At 52.8% G+C, this 12,830-nt stretch overlaps 1 protein-coding gene across 2 annotated transcripts in view; it reads right to left on the reverse strand.

The window, feature by feature from the left end:
• The window catches only part of SIPA1L3 (signal induced proliferation associated 1 like 3), a 290,990-nt gene that overhangs the window by 36,487 nt on the left and 241,673 nt on the right, over positions 1-12,830 (reverse strand). For both annotated transcript variants that reach the window (XM_030822249.1, XM_030822250.1), the window contains exons 14-15: positions 7,177-7,295; positions 4,624-5,051 (exon numbers count right to left, since the gene is read on the reverse strand). In XM_030822249.1, the coding sequence (XP_030678109.1) occupies positions 4,624-5,051; positions 7,177-7,295 (547 nt within the window). The remainder of the gene's footprint in view (positions 1-4,623; positions 5,052-7,176; positions 7,296-12,830) is intronic.

A 12,830-nucleotide genomic window follows, 5' to 3' on the forward strand; every position in this document is an offset into this window, starting at 1 on the left:
GGCCCCAACCCCCTGCCTGGCCCCCTCCATCCCACCCTGAGCCCTCTACCTGTGCCCCCTCATCTTACCCTGACCCCTCTTCCCGGCTCCCTTGTATCCCAGCCCTGACCCTTCACCCTGGGTCCCCTACCCTGACCCTGACCCCTCTGCCTGGGCCTTGCCCATCTTGACCTGACCCCTCTGGGCTGTCTCTGTTTGGGAATGCGTCTGTCAGGCAGGACTGGGGCTCCCCCAGTCACCGCTGTGTCCCCAGCACTGCCTGTAACAGGTCTTGGACCAGGGGAGATATTCTGATTTCGTGAATCTGAGGCAAAGCCTCATTTCTATGTGTTTTTCAAATACACCTTCATACCCCATGATTCTGACAGGCAGTCTTCAAGTCAAAGCACTGTTCTAAGGGTACATTCAATCTTCACCACATCCCTATGAGGTAGGTATGTGGTTTATCCCTAGTTTTACAGATGAGGAAACTGTGGCCCAGAGAGGTTCAGTCACTTGCCTGGGGATACACAGCCAAGAAGTGGCCAAGGGAGGGATTGAATACAAGTGGGCTAACACTGAAGGCCACACTCTTATCCACCTTATCCACATGGACATGTTTCTTTTTCTTTTTTTTTTTTGTTTTTTTTTTTTTTTTGAGACTGAGTCTCACTCTGTTGCTGAGGCTGAAGTGGTGCAATGGCGTGATCTCGGCTCACTGCAACCTCTGCCTCCCAGACTCAAGCGATTCTTCCGCCTCAGCCTCCAGAATAGCTGGGACCACAGGCATGCGCCACCACATCTGGCTAATTTTTGTATTTTCAGTAGAGATGGGGTTTCACCGTGTCGGTCAGGCTGGTCTCGAACTCCTGGCCTCAAGTGATCCACCTGCCTTGGCCTCCCAGAGTGCTGGGATTACAGGCGTGAGCCACCGCGACAGGCTTGGACATGTTTTTTAAAATCAACTCATTTTATTTTCTCCTTAACTTGTCCAAGGTGGTATCTGTAAAATCAGGGGGTGAGTTGCAAACTCTTTTTCCTAATACTCATGAAAGCAAGCATATATCCATTTAAAATAAAACATTTTCCTCCCCGCACTACCCAAATCACCTCAAGCACCCCATTTTGGGAAATGCTGTGCCACACTCAAGCCTGGTTGCCTAGGAGAAAACTTCAGGAAGCAGCTTTAATGAGCAGATAAGAATGATTTGCAATTAGCATCAATTGTCTGTATGTAAATTAAAGCTCCCAACTGCAGGGCCCTCTTTTGCAGCAGGGATCCTCTCCCATTTCATTCCCTGCATTTCTGGGTTCAGCAGATCCTTTCCTTAGAGAGAGGGTTATTTCATACCCACCCCCCCATCTCAGCCACAGTCTACTCCAGGCCTGGCTGTCTTTATGTTTTGGATTTCAAATGCTCCCAGTTGTTCAGGTTCACTAAGGTGGTGGTCCTGTGCCTGGAATGGGGGCTACTGCAACTGAGACCTGAGACCCCTGGTATAGATTCTCGTGGCTCCATGGAGTGCAATGTATTGGTGTTTTTTTGTTTGTTTTTTAAGATGGAGTCTCATTCTATTCCCCAGGCTGGAGTGCAGTGGTGCAGTCTCGGCTCACTGCACCCTCCATCTCCTAGGTTCAAGGAATTCTCCTGCCTCAGCCTCCTGAGTAGCTGGGATTACAGGCGCCCGCCACCACGCCCGGCTAATTTTTGTATTTTTAGTAGAGACGGAGTTTCACCATGTGGGCCAGGCTGGTCTCGAACTCCTCACCTCAGGTGATCCGCCCACCTCGGCCTCCCAAAGTGCTGGGTTTATAGGCGTGAGCCACCGTGCCCGGCCCTGGTAGGCACAGTTATTCATTTGTCTCAGTGATTATCTGATTCTCATCTGCTTCCCTCATTTGACAGTGGGCGGTGGTGAGGTCTGGGGGCCTCATCCAAATGTGCTCGTGATTTCTCTCAGCTCCCAGCAGTGTCTGGGACTGAGCAAATCCCCAAGAAATACTTATGAATGGAGTGAATGAATAAATGAATGAAGGAGCCATTCAAAAGAGTCCATGTGTTCAAAAGATTAAGAGGTACTTGTCACCAGGTGTGGTAGCTCATGCCTGTAATCCCAGCACTTTGAGAGGTCGAGGTAGGAGGATCGCTTGAGCCCAGGAGTTTGAGACCAGCCTGGACAACATAGTGAGACCCCTTCTCTATTAACAAACTTAAAAAATTAGCTGGGCATGGGGGCACACACCTGTAGTCTCAGCTACTTGGGGGGCTGAGGTGGGAGGAACACTTGAGCTGAGGAATTCGAGGCTGTAGTGAGCTATGGTCGTACTACTGCACCCCAGCCTGGGTGATAGAGCAGGACCCTGTTCCTGAAAAACCAACAGCCACTTGTCTAGGGAGATGGACTGAGAGATCTAAAACATTCAGACAGTCTCTCTCTCTGTCTGTCTCCTCTTTCCTCCTTCAGCCCTTCTCCTGGCTCTTTGACTTAAGGAGACCCTTGGATCACGGTGTGCCCGGGGAAGTGCTGACACTACAGTCACTCAAACACAGCGGTTTTCAAATCTGTCAGAGAACACTGTAAGCCATGAAATCATTTGAGTGGGGATTGATCAGCATTAAACGTTTTTAAATAGAGTAGACTGGATCAAAGTGCATCACACACACAGGTTAAGATTTTGGAAACCACTGCCTCACCTTTTTTTTTTTTTTTTTTTTTTTTTGAGACAGAGTCTTGCTCTGTTGCCTAGGCTGGAGTGCAGTGGCATGATCTTGGCTCACTGCAACCTCTGCCTCCCGGATTCAAGCCATTCTCCTGCCTCAGCCTCCCGAGTAGCTGGGACTACAAGTGCACACCACCACACCCAGCTAATTTTTGTATTTTTAGTAGAGATGGGGTTTCACCATGTTGGCCAGGATGGTCTTGATCTCTTGACCTTGTGATCCGCCTGCCTTGGCCTCCCAAAGTGCTGGGATTACAGGTGTGAGCCACTGCTCAAAGCCACTTTTTTTTTTTTTAACATAGATATTTCTGTATAAGTGGACATAATTCTACTGCAGACTGTGCCGGCCAATGCCTGCTCTTTCTCTCTTACTCCTGTCTGCCTCTCTACGAGTGGCTCTCAAAGTGTGGTCCTGGGACCAGCAGCATCAGTATCTACTGAGAACTTAATGCATATTCTCAGCCGGGCACGGTGGCTCACACCTGTGATCCCAGCACTTTGGGAGGCTGAGGTGGGCGGATCCCTTTAGGTCAGGAGTTTGAGACCAGCTTGGCCAACATGGTGAAACCCTGTCTCTACTAAAAATACAAAAATTAGTTGGGCATGGTGGTGGGCACCTGTAATCTCAGCTACTCCGGAGGCCGAGGCGGAGAATCGCTTGAACCTGGGAGGTGGAGGGTGCAGTGCGCCCGAGACCGCACCACTGCACTCCGGCCTGGTGAATAGAACGAAACTCCGTCTAAAAAACAAACAAACAAACAAAAAACACCAATGCATGTTCTCAGGTCTCCTGCTCCGACCTATTGAATCAGAAACTCTGGGTGGGGCCCAGCAGCTGGGCTGAACAAGCCTTCGAGGGCTTCTGTGGGGACCATCACCCTATACTGTAGAGCCTGGAAGACCAAACTACAACTTTCCAGACCTCCTTGTAGCTGGGATGGCCCCGTGATGCCAGCTGCTGAAAGGGGTTCTATGCTGAAAGGCTTTCTCCATAGGAAGGGAAAGGTGCTCAGAGGCTGCCAACTTTCCCGTTCTCTGTCCTCAACTGCCACTCGCCAGGCACCACAGCTCCATCTCAAGGCCCGTGAGACACAAGCCAGCATGGTAAAGACGCCGAGCAGGGAGACACAGAGCGCCGATCCTTGAGGCTCTCCACGAGCCACAGCACTAGCCTGGCTCTGCCCTCTCTGGACTTCATGTCAGGGGACTCTTTGTTACAGCTTTATTTGTTAAGCCACAGTGGGTCCGGTTTCCTATTGCCTCCAGCCAAGTGCACTCTAACAGATGCAGTCTGTGACCCTTTAGAAAGCATAAAAACTTTTGGTCTCAGAAGAGAGCAAAGGAAGGCCGGGCGCGGTGGCTCACGCTTGTAATCCCAGCACTTTGGGAGGCCGAGGTGGGCGGATCACGAGGTCAGGAGATCGAGACCACGGTGAAACCCCGTCTCTACTAAAAATACAAAAAATTAGCCGGGCGTGGTGGCGGGCGCCTGTAGTCCCAGCTACTCGGAGAGGCTCAGGCAGGAGAATGGCATGAACCCGGGAGGCGGAGCTTGCAGTGAGCCGAGATTGCGCCACTGCACTCCAGCCCGGGTGACAGAGCAAGACTCCGTCTCAACAAAAAAAAAAAAAAAGAAGAGAGCAAAGAAAAAAGAGACAGAGGGTCAGAGAGAACCAGAGACAGATGAAAACAGAGAGACAGAAGGCCAGGGGTTTCTTTCCCTCCACCTGGGGTCCCTGAAGGCTGATGGATGGGCAATAAGGCAGAGGTCCATGAGCCCCCCAATTCTGTCAGCAAACCAATGACTAGGCGCATTCATCCGTGAGTGTGTTTCTAGGGAGGAGAACCCCACCATCAGGACCGCAGAAGTAGAACTGGCGAAGTGGAAGGTGGTCAGAACCCAGACTAGGTGCAATAGCTTACCTGGGCTGCCTTGGTGGGTCTCGGCTGCCCCCCGCCAGTCCCGTGGGGGTGCTGGAGCCGGAGGAGTACAGCTTCGGTCGGTAGCCCTTGCTTTGGCCGGCAATTGCGGGGGCAGGGGAGACCTCCCGCCGCCTGTCTGTGTGGTGGGACCTCCCAGCGGCCTCGCGACCACCGCCACAAAGGCCCATACTTCCAGGGGGCTTGTGTGGCTTGGCGGGCCGTGGAGCCTTGGCCAGGGACATGCAGCTGGGGCTGGAGGTGTAGAGGGTGGTGTCGATGCCGCTGTCACTAGAGCCACCCTTGGAGAGGGGGTCTTGCTCTGGCTCCAGGGGGTCCAGGGGGTCGAACCAGCGGTCGTCGCTGTGGCTGCTGGATGCGTTGCTGGAGAGGGTGTTGCTGCTGGAATGACTTGAGTATTGAGGTTCTCCCTGAGAGGCAAGAGAAGCGTGTCATTCCCAGACTCCAGGGCAGGGGAGCATCTTCCCTTGCTGGGTCCTCCCTCCGCCTGGGCCTGAACCCTGGGACCAGACAGCTTCAAATCCTGGCTTCTCATCTACTGGCTGGGCTACCCTGGGCAAGTGGTTTACCTTCCCTTAGCCTCAGTTTCCACATCTGTAAAATGGAGGGTGATAGTAAGCCTGTCTCGTGGGGCTGCTCAGAGGAACAAATGACATCACACACAGAACGTGCTTCCCACATCTCAGTGAATCTAAGACTGACCTCGGCAGCGTCTTCCCTGTCTCAGTGACACCGGCCGTGCTTTCAGCTGCCCCTGCCAAGAGCCGTGGACTCACCTTGACCCCGCTTTTGCTCTCACTCACGTCCAGCCCAACAGCAAACCCTGCTGCCCGCGTCCTCAACACAGATCCGGGACCTGTCATTTCCTGCTCCATGGCTCTGCCTGGTCCTTTCCATGCCTGTCCTGTCCTCCCCCCGGGGCCAGGGCAGCAGCCTCCTCCCTGGTCTCTCTGCACCCTCATCCCCCTGTTTATTCCCCACACGCAGCCAGCAGGAGGCTGGGAACACCTGAGTTAGATGATGTCCCCCACCTGTGGCTCCATCTTACTCCAGGCACAAGTGAGAGTTCCCAGCATGGCCCACGGGGTTTTGATGCTTGGGTCCTGGTCTCCAACTTCATCTCCCCAACTCCCCTCCCTCCCGATCACATTGCTGCGGCCATGGTGGCCCCCTTGCTGTTCTTTGAACACACTGAGCACCCCCGCTCAGGGCCTCTGCGCCTGCTGCTCCCTCTGCCTGCAATGCTCTCCCCTGAGAGATCTTCGTGGGCCCCCCCTTCCTTCACTCAAGGTTTCCGCTCAAAGGTCACCCCCTCAAAGGCCCTCTCTGACCACGTCATCCTCGAGCTGCAGTGCTTGTCACTCTCTCCCCTGGACTGTGCTTTTTCTTTTCTTTCTTTTTTTTTTTTGAGATGGAGTCTCGCTCTGCTGTCGCTCAGGCTAGAGTGCAGTGGTGCAATCTCGGCTTACTGCAGCCTCTGCCTCCTGGGTTCAAGAGATTCTTGTGCCTCAGCCTCCCAAGGAGCTGGGATTATAGGTGCCTGCCACCACGCCCGGCTAATTTTTGTATTTTTACAAAATACAAGACGCGGTTGTACTAGGTTGCCCAGGCTGGTCTCAAACTCCTGACTGCAGGTGATCCATCCGCCTTGGCCTCCCAAAGTGCTGGGATTATAGGCGTGAGCCACTGTGCCCAGCCCGCGCTTTTTCTTATACAAGAGATCTGTTTATCTGCTTACTGCTTGCTGCCTCCACTGGGAAGTCAGCTTCCTGAGGACAGGGCTGGTCTGTCCTCTTCATCATCATGGTCCCAATGCCTGGAGTGTTGTAAGCGCTTGTCAAACACCCACTGAATGAATGGATACAAAGAGATTGCCAAGAGCCCCCGCAAACCATCTCCTCCTCCTGGACACACAGGACTACATTTCCCAGCCTCCCTGGGACATGCAAAACTACATTTCCCAGCCTCCCTTGCAGTCAGGTGTGGCCACGTGATGGAATGGAAGTGATTCGTGCCATTTCCAGGCCTGGGCTAAAAAACACCTCCCATGTGATCTTTTCTCCCACTCACCTCCACTGCTGGAAAGATGCAGGGACCCAGCAGAGGGTTTGGAACCTCTGAGGGACAGCAGAGCCACAAGAGGGAGGGAGCCTGGGCTCTGAATCACCACGTGAATGGTGGGTAGATGCTCACTGAATACCTGCACTGCGCTGTTACAGGAGAGGGAAATCCATTTGCACTGTATGAAGTCACTGAGATTCGGGGCTGTCTGTTACAGCAGCTGATTTACCATGACTGATGGAACAATGAGGAAACTGCAGCTCGAGGAGGTAAAGGGATTTGCCCAAGATGACCCGGCTGATGAGGGCTGGAGCCAGAATGTGAACCTGCTTGGTTCCAACTCAGACCAAGTATTCAACCCTTCTGCTGAGTGGAAGGTGGCAGAGGTGGAGGATGTGCTCAAGTGTGAAGCTCAGAGGCCACACCCAGGTAGGCCTGGCTTCCCTGGTGGGGCAGGGTGGGGCCCAGACTCACTTTGGAATGCCTGTTGGGGGAATCTTTGCCTGCTGCATCCTGCCTGGATGGGTGCTTGTTCCCACTGCTTCCGGCTATGGCTGACAGCCTGGCCTGGGCAGGCACATGCCACAAAGGCTCTGTAGGAAAACAGGAGACACACCAGTGGTTAGGAGTGACTCAGGCCAGGGCCTGAAGAATCTGGCCCCTCTGCCAGCCTGTCTGCTCACCCACGGCATGACCCCATCAGTTTACGCCTTGGAATGCAACACTCAGTAACAGAGAATACATCTCAGCACATACTATGTGCCAGACACCGTTCTGAGAGCCTCAGTGAAGCCGTACAATATCCCATTTCCCTCTCTCCCTGCCACCCAGGCTAAAGTGCAATGGCATGATCATAGCTCACTGTAACCTCGAACTCCTGGGTTGAAGCCATCCTCCTGCCTCAGCCTCCCAAGTAGCTAGGACTACAGGTGTGCATCACCATGCTTGGCTAGTTTTTTTTTTTTTTTGAGGTCTTGCTACGGCATCCAGGGTGGTCTTGAACTCCTGGCCTCAAGTGATCCTCCTGCCTCAGCCTCCCAAAGTCCTGGGATGATAAGTGTGAGCCACCATGCCTAGCCTCCTTTACCCATTTATTTATGAGCTTGACTGTCTTTTTTTTTTTTTGAGATGGGGTCTCGCTCTGTCGCTCAGACTGGAGTGCAGTGGTGTTATCTCAGCTCATTGCAACCTCCACCGCCCAGGGTTCAAGTGATTCTCCTGTCTCAGCCTCCCAAGTAGCTGGGATTACAGGCGTGGCACCACCACGCCCAGCTAATTGTTTTGTATTTTTAGTAGAGACAGGGTTTCACCATATTGGCCAGGCTGGTCTCGAACTCCTGACCTCGTGATCTACCTGCCTGGGCCTCCCAAAGTGCTGGGATTACAGGTGTGAGCTACCGCACCTGGCCCAGACTATCTTTTATCTTATTGGTTAGTAGAGTTCTACATATGCAAGGTAGCAATCCTTTGTTGGTTTTATGTACATAGTTTTTTTTTTTTTTTTTTTTTTTTTTTGAGATGAGTCTTGCTCTGTCACCCAGGCTAGAGCGCAGTGGTGTGATCTCGGCTCACTGCAACCTCTGCCTCCCGAGCCAAGTGATTGTCCTGCCTCAGCCTCCCAAGTAGCTGGGATTACAGGCACTGGCCACCACACCCGGCTAATTTTTGTATTTTTAGTAGAGACGGGGCTTCACCATCTTGGCCAGGCTGGTCTCGAACTCCTGACCTCATGATCCACCCATCTCAGCCTCCCAAAGTGCTGGGATTACAGATGTGAGCCACTGTGCCCGGCCCATAACTTTTTTAAAAAAACAAAAATGGAATCATGATAAACACTGTCCTACAATTTAATTTTTCACTTTGTAATATGTCTATACTTGCTTTTCTCTTTATATCTTCACAATAGGTCTTCACATAATTGAACGTGATGTTACCCTAATAGTATTGCACTAAGTGAATGTACATCAATGACCTGCCAGTTTCCTACTGATGGATATTTAGGTTATCTTCAACAGTCTTGCAATGGCCTTCCCTCTACATGTGACTTTGAGCAAGCGTGGGACTGTGTGTGGGACAGGGAGTTCTACTGGTGGAATTGCTGGTCCAAAGGTGAAGCAGGTTTAAGAGTAGCGGCTGCTGTGGATGTCAGACCTGGCGCGGTGGCTCACGCCTGTAATCCCAGCACTTTGGGAGGCCGAGGCGGGCAGATCACGAGGTCAAGAGTTTGAGACCATCCTGTCCAACATGGTGAAACGCCGTCTCTACTAAAAAAAATACAAAAAATAGCTGGATGTGGTGGTGTGCACCTGTAGTCCCAGCTACTCGGGAGGCTGAGGCAGAAGAATCTCTTGAACCTGGGAGGAGGAAGCTACAGTGAGCCGAGATTGCACCCCTGCACTCCAGCCTGGCGACTGAGTGAGACTCCGTCTCAAAAAAAAAAAGAGTAGCAGCTGCTGTGGATGTCAACTGGTTTAACCTCTCCAGCCTAGTCAGTATGCCTGAACCAAGTATCTTGTTGACCTTAAAAAAAAAAAATTGATCAGGCGCGGTGGCTCATGCCTGTAATCCCAGCACTTTGGGAGGCCAAGGTTGGGGGATCATTTGAGGTCAGGAGTTCAGGACCAGCCTGACCAACATGGTGAAACCCTGTCTCTCCTAAAAATAAAAAAAAATTAGCTGGGTGTGATGGCACATGCCTGTAGCCCCAGCTACTCGGGAGGCTGAGGTAGGAGAATTGCTTGAACCTGGGAGGTGGAGGTTGCAGTGATCCGAGATCATGCCATCACACTCCAGTCTGGGCAACAGAGCGAGACTCCGTCTCAAAAAAAATAAATAAATAAAAAATAAATAAATAAATAAATAAAAAAAATTGACCAACCCTAGTGGAGGGCATTTAGATATTATCTATGGAAATTACAAATGCACTAACTGAGGAGCTGAACGCTGGTGGTTTAACCCCAAAGCTGACTTTTGATCACTATGGTATTCAAGATCATTAACATAATGATAATTCCCATTAAGCGTGTGTTCTGTGTCAGGCGCTATTCATAAGCGCTCTGTGTACATTACCCTGCTGCGTCCTCCCAGTACCACTGTGAAGTGGGTATCAGGAGCATCTCCGATAGATGTGGAACAAGACTCGGAGAGGTTAAGCAGCTGGTCCAAGGTCGCACAGTGGGAAAGGGCCAGGCAGAACGTGGGGCTCAGGCCGGCCTGGTTTAGCGCCTGTGCTGTCAAGCCCTGCCTTCTCCCTCGGCTTCACCAACAACGGCAATGCTGGCAGTGGTGGACAGTGAGTGCCCAATGGGCAGGAGGTCTTGTTCTCCTAATGATGGGCCGTGGGCTTGGCTGGCATTATCTCACTGGACCTCCCACAAACTGCCCTGGAAAGAGAGACACCTAGGATGTCCACTACAGGAGTGGAACCTGACACCGAGGGGGAGGAGGTCACTGCTGGGCCACACACCAAGCACACGCCCGACTCAGAACTGCCCACCAGGCCTGTGGGACCCCGAGCTCGCAATCACACTGCCACCTCCGGTGCAAGCCCAGGGTACTCTCGGGCCCACGTTCCTGCTGGGGAAAGTGGCCTGGGTGACCGTGCAGAGCACTCAGGGCCACCGCAGAGAATGGCCTGGCTGGACGTGGTCTAGTCTCAGTTGAGGGTGTCACTGCCTGTGTGGCTTTCACTGGGGAACCATGGATGCGAGAAAGTGGGGAGGCCGGCCTCTCTGTCCACCTGCTCTGCCTCCATTGATGGTTTTCCTCTTTGGGGCATCCTTATATGCCCAGAAGGGGCCGGTTCCCCGGGAGGCGGGCAGTCATGCTGGGAAACCACATTTCTACAGAGCGAAGCCCATGGCAGTCACATCCGGCCTCAAAAACCACAGATAACGGACAACTCCAGCGCTCTGCCTCTGGGCTGACCTCTGCCCCTGACTTGAGACTTGAACTCGGCTGCCCTGCAGCACCTCCACTTGGGTATCTATCGGGCACCTCTCACCGAACATGGCCAAGGCCAAGGCCAAGGGCTGTACCTTCCCCCAAACCTGCATCTCCCACGGTTTTCCTGCTCAGTTCATGGCTTCTCCTTTCAGCTGCTATGGCCAAAACCCCTGTGGCATCCTTGACTTCTCTCATGTCCACAACTAGGCATCATCAGGAAATGTGGTTAATGCTGCCTTTAAAATACTATATCCAGAATCGTGCATCTCTGCCTACCTCTGTCCCCACCTGGTCCTGCTCCCACGCCACCTGACAGTAATCTGTAGCCAGGGGCTCCTGGGAACACCCAAGTCAGATCCCGCCCCTCCTCTGCGCAGGAGACTGAGACCTGCGGCTCCTGTCCCACTCTCAGTACAGGACAATGGCCTCCCCATGGCCCACAAGGCTCCACATACTCTGCCCCTGTCCCCTCCCTGATCTCAGTTCTCACCACATGGGCCTTGTCGCCACCACCTCAGGGTCTCCAACTAGCTGTTCACTTTCCCTGGAATGTTCTCATCCCCACTGACTTCTTTGCATTATTCCAACCTCACCTGAAATGTGATTTGCTCAGAGATGCTCCCCAAACCCTACAAATCTCTTTCTGCACACTGTGACAGTTTCCACTTTTTTTTTTTTCAGACAGAGACTGCTCTGTTGCCCAGGCTGGAGTGCAGTGGCACAATCTCGGCTCACTGCAACCTCTGCCTCCCGGGTTCAAGTGATTCTCCTGCCTCAGCCTCCCGAGCAGCTAGGATTACAGGCGCCCGCCACTATGCCTGGCTAATTTTTAGTAGAGATGGGGTTTCACCATGTTGGCCAGGCTGCTCTCGAACTCCTGACCTCAAGTGATCCGCCTGCCTCGGCCTCCCAATGTGCTGGGATTACAGATGTGAGCCACCGTGCCCGGCCTAGTTTCCACTTTATACTCGGCATTACTGTTAATGTTTTATCATCATCGTGTCCCTGTTATTGTCCAATTCTCCCACCAAACTTTCAGCTCCAATAAGGCAGAAAACATGCCTGCCTGGCTCACCCGGTATCCCTGGTGCCCAGCCTGGTGGCATCATCAGTTGAATGCATGCACAGGTCAAAGGGCAGCTTCCTCCCCATCCTGGCTGCCCCTGCATTCTCCTGCCCCAGCTCTGCCCTCAAAAGGCCCTGATCCTGTCCCCTAGTTCTCTGGATCAGCCGTCAGTGACCTGCTGGCCTTCCTACCCCAAACTTGACATGCTGGGCAGGGGACAGCGTGAGAGATGTGCTAAAACCCTGGGCCAGGCACAGTCTCCGGGCAGCTGGCGACCGTGGAGGCACCCTCCCAACCTGGGTGCTCTGAGGCCTGGGAAGCGCTCACACTCTGTGGGTGAGGGGTTGTGGGTGGAGCTTACAGAGGGGTTCTGGGACCCAACAGGGCTCCGTTCATATCCTGATTATGCTGCTCACAGCAGTGACCTGGGACAAGTGACAACCTTTCTGTGCCTCATCATCCTCCTCTCTAACCGGGGACAGTCGCAGTGCCCACCCTGTCGCGTTCCTGAGACAACTAAACACAAAGGCATGTGCAGCGTGCACACTGGACAATCCACAAAACTGTGTGGCTGTTATTAGGATGGCTCACTCTATCGGGGCTGGGCAAACCCCCATATCTGCTGTGAAGCCTGATCCTTGCCATCTTTAGTGAACCACCTTTTTTTAAATTTTTTTTTATTTTATTGAGACAGGTGTTGCTCTGTCGCCCAGGCTGGAGTGTAGTGGATCATGGCTCGCTGCAGCCTCAAACTCTTGGGTTCAAGCCATCCTTCCACCTCAGCCTCTTGAGCAGCTGGGACCATAGGTGCGCACTGCCACACCTAGCTATTTTTTTTTTATTTTTTGTAGAGGCTGAGTCCCACTAGGTTGCCCAGGCTGGTTTCGAACTCCTAGCCTCAAGCAAACCTCCCACCTCAGTCTCCCACAGTGCTAGAATTATAGGTGTGAGCCACTGTCCCTGGCCTTTTTTCTGGGTCTTGAATACATTCTAGACCTCGCGATGATTTCTTTTTTTATTTTTTGGACGGAGTCCCACTCTGTCTCGGAGGCAGGAGTGCAATGCGTGATCTCCGCTCACTGCAACCTCTGTCTCCCAGGTTCAAGCGATTCTCCTG

This window comes from Nomascus leucogenys, chromosome 11, assembly GCF_006542625.1.
Source record: "Nomascus leucogenys isolate Asia chromosome 11, Asia_NLE_v1, whole genome shotgun sequence".
In the NCBI taxonomy this organism is placed as follows: domain Eukaryota; kingdom Metazoa; phylum Chordata; class Mammalia; order Primates; family Hylobatidae; genus Nomascus; species Nomascus leucogenys.